The 13,273-nt window shown below is 45.1% G+C and overlaps 1 protein-coding gene across 1 annotated transcript; it reads left to right on the top strand.

The window, feature by feature from the left end:
* Nucleotides 1-1,162: 1,162 nt before the first annotated feature.
* On the top strand, nt 1,163-11,338 carry LOC311134963 (small ribosomal subunit protein eS17). The gene is made up of 5 exons (XM_084168747.1): nt 1,163-1,242; nt 2,297-2,448; nt 3,701-3,806; nt 4,610-4,675; nt 11,211-11,338. The coding sequence occupies exons 1-5, from the start codon at nt 1,240-1,242 to the stop codon at nt 11,286-11,288; spliced, it is 405 nt and encodes a 134-aa protein (XP_084024873.1). The 5' UTR covers nt 1,163-1,239; the 3' UTR covers nt 11,289-11,338.
* The last annotated feature ends 1,935 nt before the right edge of the window (nt 11,339-13,273 follow it).

The raw sequence follows: 13,273 nt of genomic DNA, 5'->3' as shown, positions 1-13,273 counted from the left end.
GTGCCTGGATTAGGACCTGTGCCGCTTCCTGTGTAAGGCAGGGTCGTACTCTCCGAATGTTGTAGAGCATGAACCTACAGGATCGGGTCACCGCCTTGATGTTAGCGGAGAACGACAGGGTGTTGTCCAGGGTCACGCCAAGGCTCTTCGCACTCTGGGAGGAGGACACAACGGAGTTGTCAACCGTGATGGCGAGATCATGGAACGGGCAGTCCTTCCCCGGGAGGAAGAGCAGCTCCGTCTTGCCAAGGTTCAGCTTGAGGTGGTGATCCGTCATCCACACTGATATGTCTGCCAGACATGCAGAGATGCGATTCGCCACCTGGTTATCAGAAGGGGGAAAGGAGAAGATTAGTTGTGTGTCGTCTGCGTAGCAATGATAGGAGAGGCCATGTGAGGATATGACAGAGCCAAGTGACTTGGTGTATAGCGAGAATAGGAGAGGGCCTAGAACTGAGCCCTGGGGGACACCAGTGGTGAGAGCACCCCTCAGAGCCTGGTTCCTCTCTAGGTTTCTGCCTTTCTATGGAGTTTTTCCGAGCCACCGTGCTTCTACATCTGCATTGCTTGCTGTTTGGGGTTTTAGGCTGGGTTTCAGTTTAGCACTTTGTGACATCTGCTGATGTAAAAAGGGCTATATAAATACATTTGACTGATTGATTGATTGTGCATATGGAACATTTCTGGGATATTTTATTTCAGCTCATGAAAAATGGGACCAACACTTGAAATGTTGCATTTATGTTTTTATTCAGTATAGATAGTAATTAGGTGCTTACAGTTGTCTTATTTCACACGTAGGCTACATGTGTTTATTGGACGTGTTTTGCATATGCCACTCCCCCTGAGAGTGGGGTTATGGCCAGGGATCATTCATTATTGACAGCGACCCTGGACCAATTAGGGTTAAGTGGCAGGCTGAAGGGCACATCGACAGATTCTTCACCTAGTTAGCTCGGGGATAGAACCAGCGACCTTTCGGTTACTGGCCCTAGCTCTGAACCGCTAGGCAAACTGCCGCACGTATGTGAGATATTTTCACTCAACAGGGGAAACCAAATGTACAGTACTATATCTGTAATGAACTGCAAGTTTGATTATATCTTTTTTTTTTTTTTACCAATCCTCTACCACAAGGGGGCGGCACCCTTTGACCCTTGATTTCCCACATCCGCGTGCCCTCTTATTATACTTCCGCTGAAACGCTTGTATAGTCCTCTTCTACCAGCCCGATTCAACATGGTGGGTACTTGAACATTTACAACCCCTCTAAATCTATCGTAATCCTCTCTTTTTTTACCAGCCATAATGGTATTTATGTCTAGAATAGTGAAATGTTGGATGTATTACTCAATCGCAATGACATATTGCGTTAGGATGCCCTTCCTGGCTGATTTTATGAACAATATGAGGAGTGTTCTCCGAGATGCTAACGGAAGAAGCAGTATGCTAGCATTTGGCTGCACATGAACAACCACGTTTTCATTTTACATTTTAGTCATTTAGCAGACGCTCTTATCCAGAGCGATTTACAGTTAGTGAGTGCATACATTTTCATACTGGCCCCCCGTGGGAAACGAACCCACAACCCTGGCGTTGCAAGCGCCATGCTCTACCAACTGAGCTACAGGGGGCCATGTCTTGATTTGATTACAATCAGTAGAGAACTGGCCGTGCCTTTAATATTGGACACTCATTATCCGCAGTGTGGTTAGTGGTATTGCACCTTGGTTTCAGATGTATGTAGGAAATCAATTTTGTTCGGGATACTGATTAGCATAGTTAACTAGCTGATTGCGAAATCATACTAGCTAGTTAACCACAGGTGGTCTGTTTTCCCAATGTAGGGTACCCATTGTTACTGACTTACTCACTGGTGTAGTTAGTCGTGAGATCTATTTACTAGCCATGTAGGTAGATGGCTAGGTAGCCAGTCTGCTCAAAGTTCCTAGCTCGTTAGTAGTAGGTACGACCTTGTAAGTCAGTAGATCCAAATGTAGGTTGCATGGGCATGCCAGCCGTGGGCATGCTGATACCTCCTAAAATGTCAACAGCTTTTGAAATGTCATTTACATTGAACCCTGTATCGAAAGTGGCTATGGCATTGATTGAAGTGGCCAGGTCATTGATAGTACAGGAAAAGTGAATTGAGAGACTTTCCCGTGTTCGATGGGTCCTTCGTCCCTCTCGAACCCTGGTTCTCTCAGACATTTTAAATTCAGGAAATGTAGGCCCATTCTGATCATTCAGGAGACGAGGATAACCTAGTCAATTGCACAACGCCTTTGTTCCACAGGGACGAGTCAGGACTAAGACGGTGAAAAAGGCCGCCCGGGTCATCATTGAGAAGTACTACACCCGGCTGGGAAATGACTTCCACACCAACAAGAGGGTGTGCGAGGAGATTGCCATCATCCCCAGCAAGAAGCTGCGCAACAAGATCGCTGGGTGAGTCTGGTTTCTTTATCCTTATTGTCTCTAATAGTAAAGCGGACTCTAACCTCAGCGACATATCTAAAGCTTGTGTCTGAGTTCGAGCAGCAGATGGTCCATAGACGACGCAGTACAGCAACGTTCAACCAACCGTGGCTATATTTTCTTCATTCTCAATTTGGAAGGCACCGTTGTCTTTACTCCTGTTTCAGGTGTAGCCAGCAGATCAGACACTACGCTTGCTTACAGCTACACTACAGGGTCGGACAGGCCGTTGGCTTAAATTAAGTCACCACGGAGCCGGCACAAGATATGGCTCGGAAAACGTACCTCAATCCAGGGATGAGAAATGCGTTGTACTCTGAATTGTCCCAACTGTTATACAGAGAAGATGGAATGACAGCTAGTTTTTCTGGAAAACTGTCGTCCTCATGCTAGGTAGCAGAAGCCACACCAGAAGCCACGGCTCTTTTGTTGTCCAACGCGATGCACCATTCCATAATGGTTGCTGCTGCTACCTAGCATGAGGAAGAAAAGGGCAGTTAAAAACGAGCAGTCGTTCAATCTGTGACAATTGGGATAATGGGACAACTGAGTATATGAAGATGTTGAAGGTGGTTCTGTAATTAGATGGATTGTTTAGGGGTGTCCCCATTTTGCGGGGATCTCTATGGATGCTATGGGCGGCAGCACTGTCCCTATGGACACGATGTATACCCCATTCTGTCATCTGAAGACACCGACATTGTCCTGCGTTGCTAAACATGACATCAAATTGTTTTAGTGCTCTTCTCCTTTCAGTTTGTTGTGCTGATAGACTCATGTTTAGGCAGTGTTTTTTGGCAGGTGTTTCCTATGGATTGAATGAGCAAAAAGGGTAGTTCTACTTCCAAGAGTCAGATGAACTTGTGGATACCATTTTTGTCTCTGCGTCCTTGGAGGGAGTTATTAATTCTATCATATCCCTGACCTAGCTGATTATTGATAGTTTGCCACCTAAAACCCTGTATCAAAAGTGACTGGCACAACTGTTGCCGTAGTCATTGATGGTACAGGAATTGTGACTTTGAAAGCTTTTCCTGTGTTTGTTGGAATACCTTTTCCTGTCAAACATCTTCCTCGTCCCCAACAACCTAAACTTGAGTGAAACCTCATTCTCATGTTAGATTAGTTTTCAGTGATCTAGCATAAATATTTTAGCTTGAATCCATGGTGTGATCTAATTGCTGTGACAATTGTGATGTATGTGAATGGATTGTGCTCTTAGGTATGTGACCCATCTGATGAAGCGTATCCAGAGGGGTCCGGTCAGAGGCATCTCCATCAAGCTGCAAGAGGAGGAGAGGGAGAGGAGGGACAACTACGTCCCAGAGGTAAGTGTCACCAACCCACCCACACTTCTGAGCATCAGAGCACAGTGCATCTATACTTGCTGGCAACGCAAAGGTCATGGGTTCAATTCCCACAGGCATCACATAAAATGTATGCATTAACTGAGCTATAAGTTGGTTTGGTTAATCAGTGGCATATGTTTCTTGATGGCAATGGACTAACCAAATTCTTTCTTGATGCTTGTGATGTATAGCTGGGTGGTGTCCTTCTCAAATGAATGGACTCTATAGGCATGCCTTGCTGATGTATGCATGTTTGATTTGCTGTCCAGTAGGGAGTTGTATTGCTGTGTCCCTACCTCTCGAACAGTTATGATTATAGCTATGCATGTTTCTACTTTGCCTAGGCACGTAAAGATGCATTCATAAACTGCTTTTGGTCATCAATTATCTCCTTTCTTTGCTGCCATTGGTTATCTTCAGTGTATGGTTGAGATGGGATGTGAAATACCTTTTTGTCAGTCAAATTCTCATTCTTTGATTTGCCCTGTATCGAAAGTGACTATGGCATGACTGTTGCCATAGTCATTGATAGTACAGGAATAGTGGTCTTGAAAGCTTTTCCCGTGTTTGTTGGAATACTGGTTCCTGCCAAACCCTGTATCTTTCAAACAATGTGTTAACAGCTTAAACCTTGCCCCAGGCAGCCAGTAAATGCTGTACGCTCTGTTGAGTTGTATTTAACTGTCAGTGTTGTCTGTTTACTATGCACACTATTACTAATGTGTTTGGACAGTGTTGACATGATGCATTAGCACAGTAACTTCACTTTTCTCTGTTTCCAGGTTTCTGCTCTCGACCAGGAGATCATAGAGGTGGACCCCGACACCAAGGAGATGCTCAAGCTACTGGTAAGTCTCTCACAGGCAGCTACAATTTGGTGTCTTAATGAAGAATATACACTACCTGATCCAAAGTATGTGGACACCTGCTCGTCGAACATCTCAATCCAAAATCATGGGCATTAATATGGAGTTGGTTGAGATCTGTGCAGTCAAGTTCATCCACACCAATGTCGACAAACCATTTTGTGTATGGAACTCGCTTTGTGCACGGAGGCATTGTCATGCTGAAACAGGAAGGGGCCTTCCCCAAACTGTTGCCACAAAGTTGGAAGCACAGAATCGTCTAGAATGTCATTGTTTGCTGTAGCTTTAAGATGTATCTTCACTGGAACTAAGGGGCCTAGCACAAACCATGAAAAACAGCACTAGACCATTATTCCTCCCCCACCAAACCTTACAGTTGGCACTATGCATTCGGGCAGTTAGCGTTCTCCTGGCATCTGCCAAACGCAGATTTGTCTGTCGGACTACCAGAGGGTGAAGCGTGATTCATCACTCCAGAGAAGGCGTTTCCAGAGTCCAATGGCGGCAAGCTTTACACCACTCTAGCCGACACTTGGCATTACGCATGGTGATCTTATACTTGTGTGCGACTGCTCGGCCATGGAAACCCATTTCATGAAGCTCCCGACGAACAGTTCTTGTGCTGACGTTGCTTCCAGAGGCAGTTTGGAACTATGTTGTGAGTGTTGCAACCGAGGACAGACCCAAAGAAAATGGACGTGCTTCGGCTCTCGGCAGGCCTGTTCTGTGAGCTTGTGTGGCCAACCACTTAGCGGCTGAGCCATTGTTGCTCCTAGACGTTTCCACTTCACAATAACAGCACTTAGTTGACTGGGGCAGCTCTAGCAGGGCAGACATTTGACAAACTGACTTGCTGGAGAGGTGGCATCCTATGATGGTGCCACGTTGAAAGTCACAGCTCTTCAGTAAGGCCATTCTACTGCCAATGTTTGTCTATGGAGATTGCATGGCGGTGTACTCGATTTTATACACCAGTCAGCAATGGGTGTGGCTGAAATAGCCAAATCAACTATTTTGAAATGGTATCCACAAATGTTTGTTTGTGTGTATATATAAATGTATGTATATAAACTCATCAAAAAAATAAACGTCCTCTCACTCTCAACTGCGTTTATTTTAAGCAAACTTAACGTGTAAATATTTGAATGAACATAAGATTCAACAACTGATACATAAACTGAACAAGTTCCACAGACATGTGACCAACAGAAATGGAATGATGTGTCCCTGAACATAGGGGGGGTCAAAATCAAAAGTAACATTCAGTATCTGGTGTGGCCCCCAGCTGCATTAAGTACTGCAGTGCATCTCCTGCTCATGGACTGCACCAGATTTGCCAGTTATTGCTGTGAGATGTTACCCCACTCTTCCACCAAGGCATCTGCAAGTTCCCTGACATTTCTGGGGGGAATGGCCCTAGCCCTCACCCTCCGATCCAACCGGTCCCAGACGTGCTCAATGGGATTGAAGAGCACTTTTTGTCAGTCCTGTCTGGTCCAGCGACGGTGGGTTTGTACCCATAGGCGACGTTGTTGCCGGTGATGTCTGGTGAGGCCTATTGCGGACAGTCTGAGCACTGATGGAGGGATTGTGCGTTCCTGGTGTAACTCGGGCAGTTGTTGCCATCCTGTACCTGTCCCGCAGGTGTGATGTTTGGATGTACCGATCCTGTGCCGGTGTTGTTACACGTGGTCTGCCACTGCGAGGACGATCAGCTGTCCGTCCTGTCTCCCTGTAGCGCTGTCTTAGGCGTCTCAGTACGGACATTGCAATTTATTGCCCTGGCCACATCTGCATGCCTCTTGTCAGTAGAAAGGCCTCTAGTGTCCTAAGTTTTCATAACTGTGACCTTAATTGCCTACCGTATTTTAACGACCGTTCCACAGGTGCATGTTCATTAATTGTTTATGGTTCATTGAACAAGCATGGGAAACGGTGTTTAAACCCTTTACAATGAAGATCTGTGAGGTTATTTGGATTTTTACGAATTATTTTTGAAAGACAAGGTCCTATTTTTTTTGCTGAGTTTGTGTGTGTATATACAGTATCTCACTAAAGTGAGTACACCCCTCACATTTATGTAAATATTTCAGTATATCTTTTCATGTGACAACACTGAAGAAATGACACTTTGCTACAATGTCAAGTAATGAGTGTACAGCTTGTATAACAGTGTAAATTTGCTGTCCCCTCAAAATAACACAACACACAGCCATCAAAATAACACAACACACAGCCATTAATGTCTAAACCGCTGGCAACAAAAGTGAGTACACCCCTAAGTGAAAATGTCCAAAATATGGCCCAAAGTGTCTATTTTGTGTGGCCACCATCACTTTCCAGCACTGCCTTAACCCTCTTGGGCATGGAGTTTACCAGAGCTTCACAGGTTGCCACTGGAGTCCTCTTCCACTCCTCCATGACGACATCACGGAGCTGGTGGATGTTAGAGACCTTGCACTCCTCCACCTTCCGTTTGAGGATGCCCCACAGATGCTCAATAGGGTTTAGGTCTGGAGACATGCTTGGCCAGTCCATCACCTTTACCCTCAGCTTCTTCGTCTTGGAGGTGTGTTTGGGGTCGTTATCATGTTGGAATACTGCCCTGCGGCCCAATCTCTGAAGGGAGGGGATCATGCTCTGCTTCAGTATGTCACAGTACATTGGCATTCATGGTTCCCTCAATGAACTGTAGCTCCCCAGTGCCGGAGGCACTCATGCAGCCCCAGACATGACACTCCCACCACCATGCTTGACTGTAGGCAAGACACACTTGTCTTTGTACTCCTCATCTGGTTGCCGCCACACATGCTTGACACCATCTGAACCAAATAAGTTTATCTTGGTCTCATCAGACCACAGGACATGGTTCCAGTAATCCATGTCCTTAGTCTGCTTGTCTTCAGCAAACTGTTTGCGGGCTTTCTTGTGCATCATCTTTAGAAGAGGCTTCCTTCTGGGACGACAGCCATGACCAATTTGATGCAGTGTGCGGCGTATGGTCTGAGCACTGACAGGCTGACCCCCCCACCCCCCCCCCCCCCCCACCCCTTCAACCACTGCAGCAATGCTGCCAGGACTCATACGTCTATTTCCCAAAGACAACCTCTGGATATGACGCTGAGCACGTGCACTCAACTTCTTTGGTCGACCATGACGAAGCCTGTTCTGAGTGGAACCTGTCCTGTTAAACCGCTGTATGGTCTTGGCCACCGTGCTGCAGCTCCAGGGTCTTGGCAATCTTCTTATAGCCCAGGCCATCTTTATGTAGAGCAACAATTCTTTTTTTCAGATCCTCAGAGAGTTCTGTGCCATGAGGTGCCATGTTGAACTTCCAGTGACCAGTATGAGGGAGTGTGAGAGTGATGACACCAAATTTAACACACCTGCTCCCCATTCAAACCTGAGACCTTGTAACACTAACGAGTCACATGACACCGGGGAGGGAAAATGGCTAATTGGGCCCAATTTGGACATTTTCACTTAGGGGTGTACTCACTCTTGTTGCCAGCGGTTTAGACATTAATGGCTGTGTGTTGTGTTATTTTGAGGGGACAGCAAATTTACACTGTTATACAAGCTGTACACTCACTACTTTACATTGTAGCAAAGTGTCATTTCTTCAGTGTTGTCACATGAAAAGATATACTCAAATATTTACATAAATGTGAGGGATGTACTCACTTTTGTGAGATACTGTGTGTGTATATACATACACACACACGTTCAAAAGTTTGGGGTCGCTTTGAAATGTCCTTGCTCTCGAAAGAAAAGTAATTTTTTTGTCCATTAAAATAACATCAAGGTCAGCATCCCGGTGTCGCCTCTTCACTGTTGACGTTGAGAATGGTGTTTTGCGGGTACTATTTAATGAAGCTGCCAGTTGAGGACCTGTGACGCGTCTGTTTCTCAAACTAGACACTCTAATGTATTTGTCGTCTTGCTCAGTTGTGCACCGGGGCCTCCCACTCCTCTTTCTATTCTGGTTGGAGCCAGTTTGCGCTGTTCTGTGAAGGGAGTAGTACACAGCGTTGTACGAGATCTTCAGTTTCTTGGCAATTTCTCGCATGGAATATCCTTAATTTCTCAGAACAAGAATAGACTGACTAGTTTCAGAAGAAAGTTCTTTGTTTCTGGCAATTTTGATCCTGTAATTGAACCCACAATTGCTGATGCTCCAGATACTCAACTATTCTCAAGAAGGCCAGTTTTATTGCTTCTTTAAATCAGCACAACAGTTTTCAGCTGTGCTAACATAATTGCAAAAGGGTTTTCTAATGCTCAATTAGCCTTTTTAAAATGATAAACTTGGATTAGCAAACACAACGTGCCATTGGAACACAGGACTGATGGTTGCTGATAATGGGCCTCTGTGCATATGTAGATAGTCCATTAAAAATCAGCCGTTCCAGCTAAAATAGCCATTTACAACATTAACAATGTCTACACTGTATTTCTGATCAATTTGATGTTATTTTAATGGACCAAAATGTTTTACTTTCTTTCAAAAACAAGGACATTTCTAAGTGACCCCAAACTTTAGAATGGTTGTGTGTGTATACAGCTGTGGAAAAAAATTAAGAGACCACTGCAAATTTCTTAAATCAGCATCTCTACATGTATGACAGCCATTCCAGTGTCTGTTGAATTTCAACACAGGCACACTTCATTCTACTGAATTAGGTTCTGATTAGGTGATCACATGAACCAAATCTTATTTAATGAGGAAAAGTATAAAAACCACTGCTGTGGTCATCACTATCCTCTTGCAATAGTACCAGCTGGATGGCAAAAACAGTGCTAATAGTACCTCAAAAGTAATATTAATCAAAAAATAACTATTGACCATGCCAAAAGAGTTGAAAAGGAAAGTTTTGAGTGAGGAAAAGAAGGGTTCAATTCTGGCTTTACTGGCAGAGGGATACAGTGGCAGAGGGATACAGTGAGCGTCAGGTTGCTACTATCCTTACAATTTCGAAGACGGCGGTTCATAAGAACTAGGTCAAGCAGCAGACATTGGAGACAAAGCTACAGACCGGCAGAGGGTGAAAACGACTCTACTGACAGGGATGACCGCCAACCCATTCGAATGTCACTCAACAACCGTAGGGTGACATCAAGTGACCTAAAAAAAGAATGGCAAACGGCAGCTGGGGTGAAGTGCACGGTGAGGACTGTTCGAAACGGGCTCCTAGGGGCAGGGCTGAAGTCGTGCAAAGCTAGAAAAAAGCCCTTCATCAATGAGAAGCAAAGAAGAGCCAGGCTGAGGTTTGCGAAAGACCATAAGGATTGGACCGTAGAGGACTGGAGTAAGGTCATCTTCTCTGATGAGTCCAATTTTCAGCTTTGCCCAACACCTGGTCGTCTAATGGTTAGACGGAGACCTGGAGAGGCCTACAAGCCACAGTGTCTCGCACCCACTGTGAAATTTGGTGGAGGATCGGTGATGATCTGGGGGTGCTTCAGCAAGGCTGGAATCGGGCAGATTTGTCTTTGTGAAGGACGCATGAATCAAGCCACGTACAAGGTTGTCCTGGAAGGAAACTTGCTTCCTTTTGCTCTGACATTGTTCCCCAACTCTGAGGATTCATTTTTCTAGCAGGACAATGCGCCATGCCACACAGCCAGGACAATCAAGGTGTGGATGGAGGACCACCAGATCAAGACCCTGTCATGGCCAGCCCAATCTCCAGACCTGAACCCCATTGAAAACTTCTGGAATGTGATCAAGGGGAAGATGGATGGTCACAAGCCATCAAACAAAGCTGAGCTGCTTGAATTTTTGCACCAGGAGTGGCATAAAGTCACCCAACATCAATTTGAAAGACTGGTGGAGAGCATGCCAAGATGCATGAAAGCTGTGATTGAAATATCAGGGGTTATTCCACCAAATATTGATTTCTGAACTCTTCCTAAGTTAAAACATTACTATTGTGTTGTTTAAAAATGAACATGAACTTATTTTCTTTGCATTATTCGAGGTCTGACAACACTGCATCTTTTTTGTTATTTTGACCAGTTGTCATTTTCTGCAAATAAATGCTCTAAATGACTATTTTTCTTTGGAATTTGGGAGAAATGTTGTCAGTAGTTTATAGAATAAAACAAAAAAAATATTTTTACCCAAACACATACCTATAAATAGTAAAACCAGAGAAACTGATAATTTTACTGACTTTTTACCCCAGCTGTATATGTGTATGTTTAGCCTTAAGATAACAGCTTGGCTTAAACCCTGTATCGAAAGTGACTATGACATGACTGTTGCCATAGTCATTGATAGTACAGGAACAGTGACGTTGAAAGATTTTCCCGTGTTTGTTGGAATATCGCTTCCTGTCAAACCCTGTATCTTTCAAACATATTCCACATCCTCCACAATCTTAACTTCAGGGTGAAACTGTACTCACGGCTATGAGACCAGGCTTCTGTGATTTACATCGTTATCATGAACCTGTGGTGTATTCTGGTGGTTACTTGATGGTGGAATTTAATTTAATTTTCCCCTTTCCTCCAGGACTTCGGCAGTCTGTCCAACCTGCAGGTCACCCAGCCAACTGTCGGAATGAACTTCAAGACACCAAGAGGAGTCTAGGCATTTGTAATATATCTCTTTAATAAATAAAAAAGGTACAAAAAAAGCAATGAGTCTCCTAGTTGTCTTGCTGTTTAGATATGCATGAGTGATTCTTAATTGTGTATGCCATTTTTTTATTTTTGTCTTTTTAATTATGTTCTCTATTTTTGTATTCTTATTTTTTGTACCCCTTTTTCTCCCCAATTTCGTGGTATCCAATTGGTAGTTAGTCTTGTCCCATCGCTGCAACTCTCGTATGGACACGATGGTTGAGAGCCGTGCGTCCTCCGAAACACAACCCAACCGAGCCGCACTGCTTCTTGACACAATGCCCGCTTAACCCGGAAGCCAGCTGCATCAATGTGTTGGAGGAAACGCTGTACACCTGGCGACCGTGTCAGTGTGCACTGCGCCCGGCCTGCCACAGGAGTCGCTAGTGCGCGATGGGACAAGAACATCCCTGACTGCCAAACCTCCTAACCTGGACGACGCTGGGCCATTTGTGCGCCGCCCCATGGGTCTCACGGTCGCGGCCGGCTGCGACAGAGCCTGGACTCGAACCAGGATCTCTAGTGGCACAGCTAACACTGCGATGCAGTGCCTTAGACCACTGTGCCACTCGGGAGGCCCCTGGGTATGCTAGGTTGATGGAAATTTTAATTGGATAAGCACTTGGTCATCATTCATGTCCTTGACTCAATTTAACTGTAATTTCAGGCTTTGCAATAAAGTTTGGTTCCTTATACGTACAGTGCATTCGGAAAGTATTCAGACCCCTCAACTTTTCCCACATTTTGTTACATTACAGCCTTATTCTAAAGTGGATTAAATTGTTTTTTCCTTCTTCAATCTACGCACAATACCCCATAATGACAAAGCAAAAACCAGGTTTTAGAAATCTTTGCAAATGTATCACAAATAAAACCCAAAAATATTACATTTCCATAAGTATTCAGACCGTTTACTCAGTACTTTAAAGTACCTTTGGCAGTGATTACAGTCTCGAGTCCTCTTTGGTATGACGCTACAAGCTTGGCACACCTGTTTTTGGGGAGTTTCTCGCATTCTCTGCAGATCCTCTCAAGCTCTCAGGTTGGATGGGGAATGTCGCTGCACAGCTATTTTCAGGTCTCTCCAGAGATGTTCGATCAGGTTCAAGTCCGGGCTCTGGCTGGGCCACTCAAGGACATACAGAGACTTGTCCCAAAGTCACTCCTCCGTTGTCTTGGCTATGTGCTTAGGGTAGTTGTACTGTTGGAAGGTGAACCTTCGTCCCAGTCTGAGGTCCTGAGCACTCTGGAGCAGGTTTTCATCAAGGATCTCACTGTACTTTGCTCTGTTCATCTTTCCCTCGATCCTGACTAGTCTCCCAGTGCCTGCCGCTGAAAAACATCTCCACAGCATGATGCTGCCACCAACATGCTTCACCGTAGGGATGGTGCCAGGTTTCCTCCAGACGTGACGCTTGGCATTCAGGCCAAAGAATTCAATCTTGGTTTCATCAGACCAGAGAGTCATGTTTCTCATGGTCTGAGTCCTTTAGGTGCCTTTTGGCAAACTCCAAGCGGGCTGTCATGTGCCTTTTACTGAGGAGTGGCTTCCGTCTGGCCACTATACCATAAAGGCCTGATTGGTAGAGTGCTGCAGAGATGGTTCTCTCATCTCCACAGGAAATCTGGAGCTCGGTCAGTGACCATCGGGTTCTTGGTCACCTCCCTGACCAAGGCCCTTCTCCCCCGATTGCTCAGTTTGGCCGGGCTGCCAGCTCTAGGAAGAGTCTTTGTGGTTCCAAACTTCTTCCATTTAAGAATGATGGAGGCCACTGTGTTCTTGGGGACCTTCAATGCTGCAGAAATGTTTTGGTACACTTCCCCGATCTGTGCCTCGACACAATCCTGTCTCAGAGCTCTACGGACAATTCCTCATGGCTTGGTTTTTGCTCTGACATGCACTGTCAACTGTGGGACCTTATATAGACAAGGGTGTGCCTTTCCAAATCATGT

Source organism: Coregonus lavaretus (genome assembly GCF_964263955.1).
Source record: "Coregonus lavaretus genome assembly, chromosome: 9".
NCBI classification, from domain to species: domain Eukaryota; kingdom Metazoa; phylum Chordata; class Actinopteri; order Salmoniformes; family Salmonidae; genus Coregonus; species Coregonus lavaretus.
This window is presented reverse-complemented; position numbering and strand designations above follow the sequence as displayed.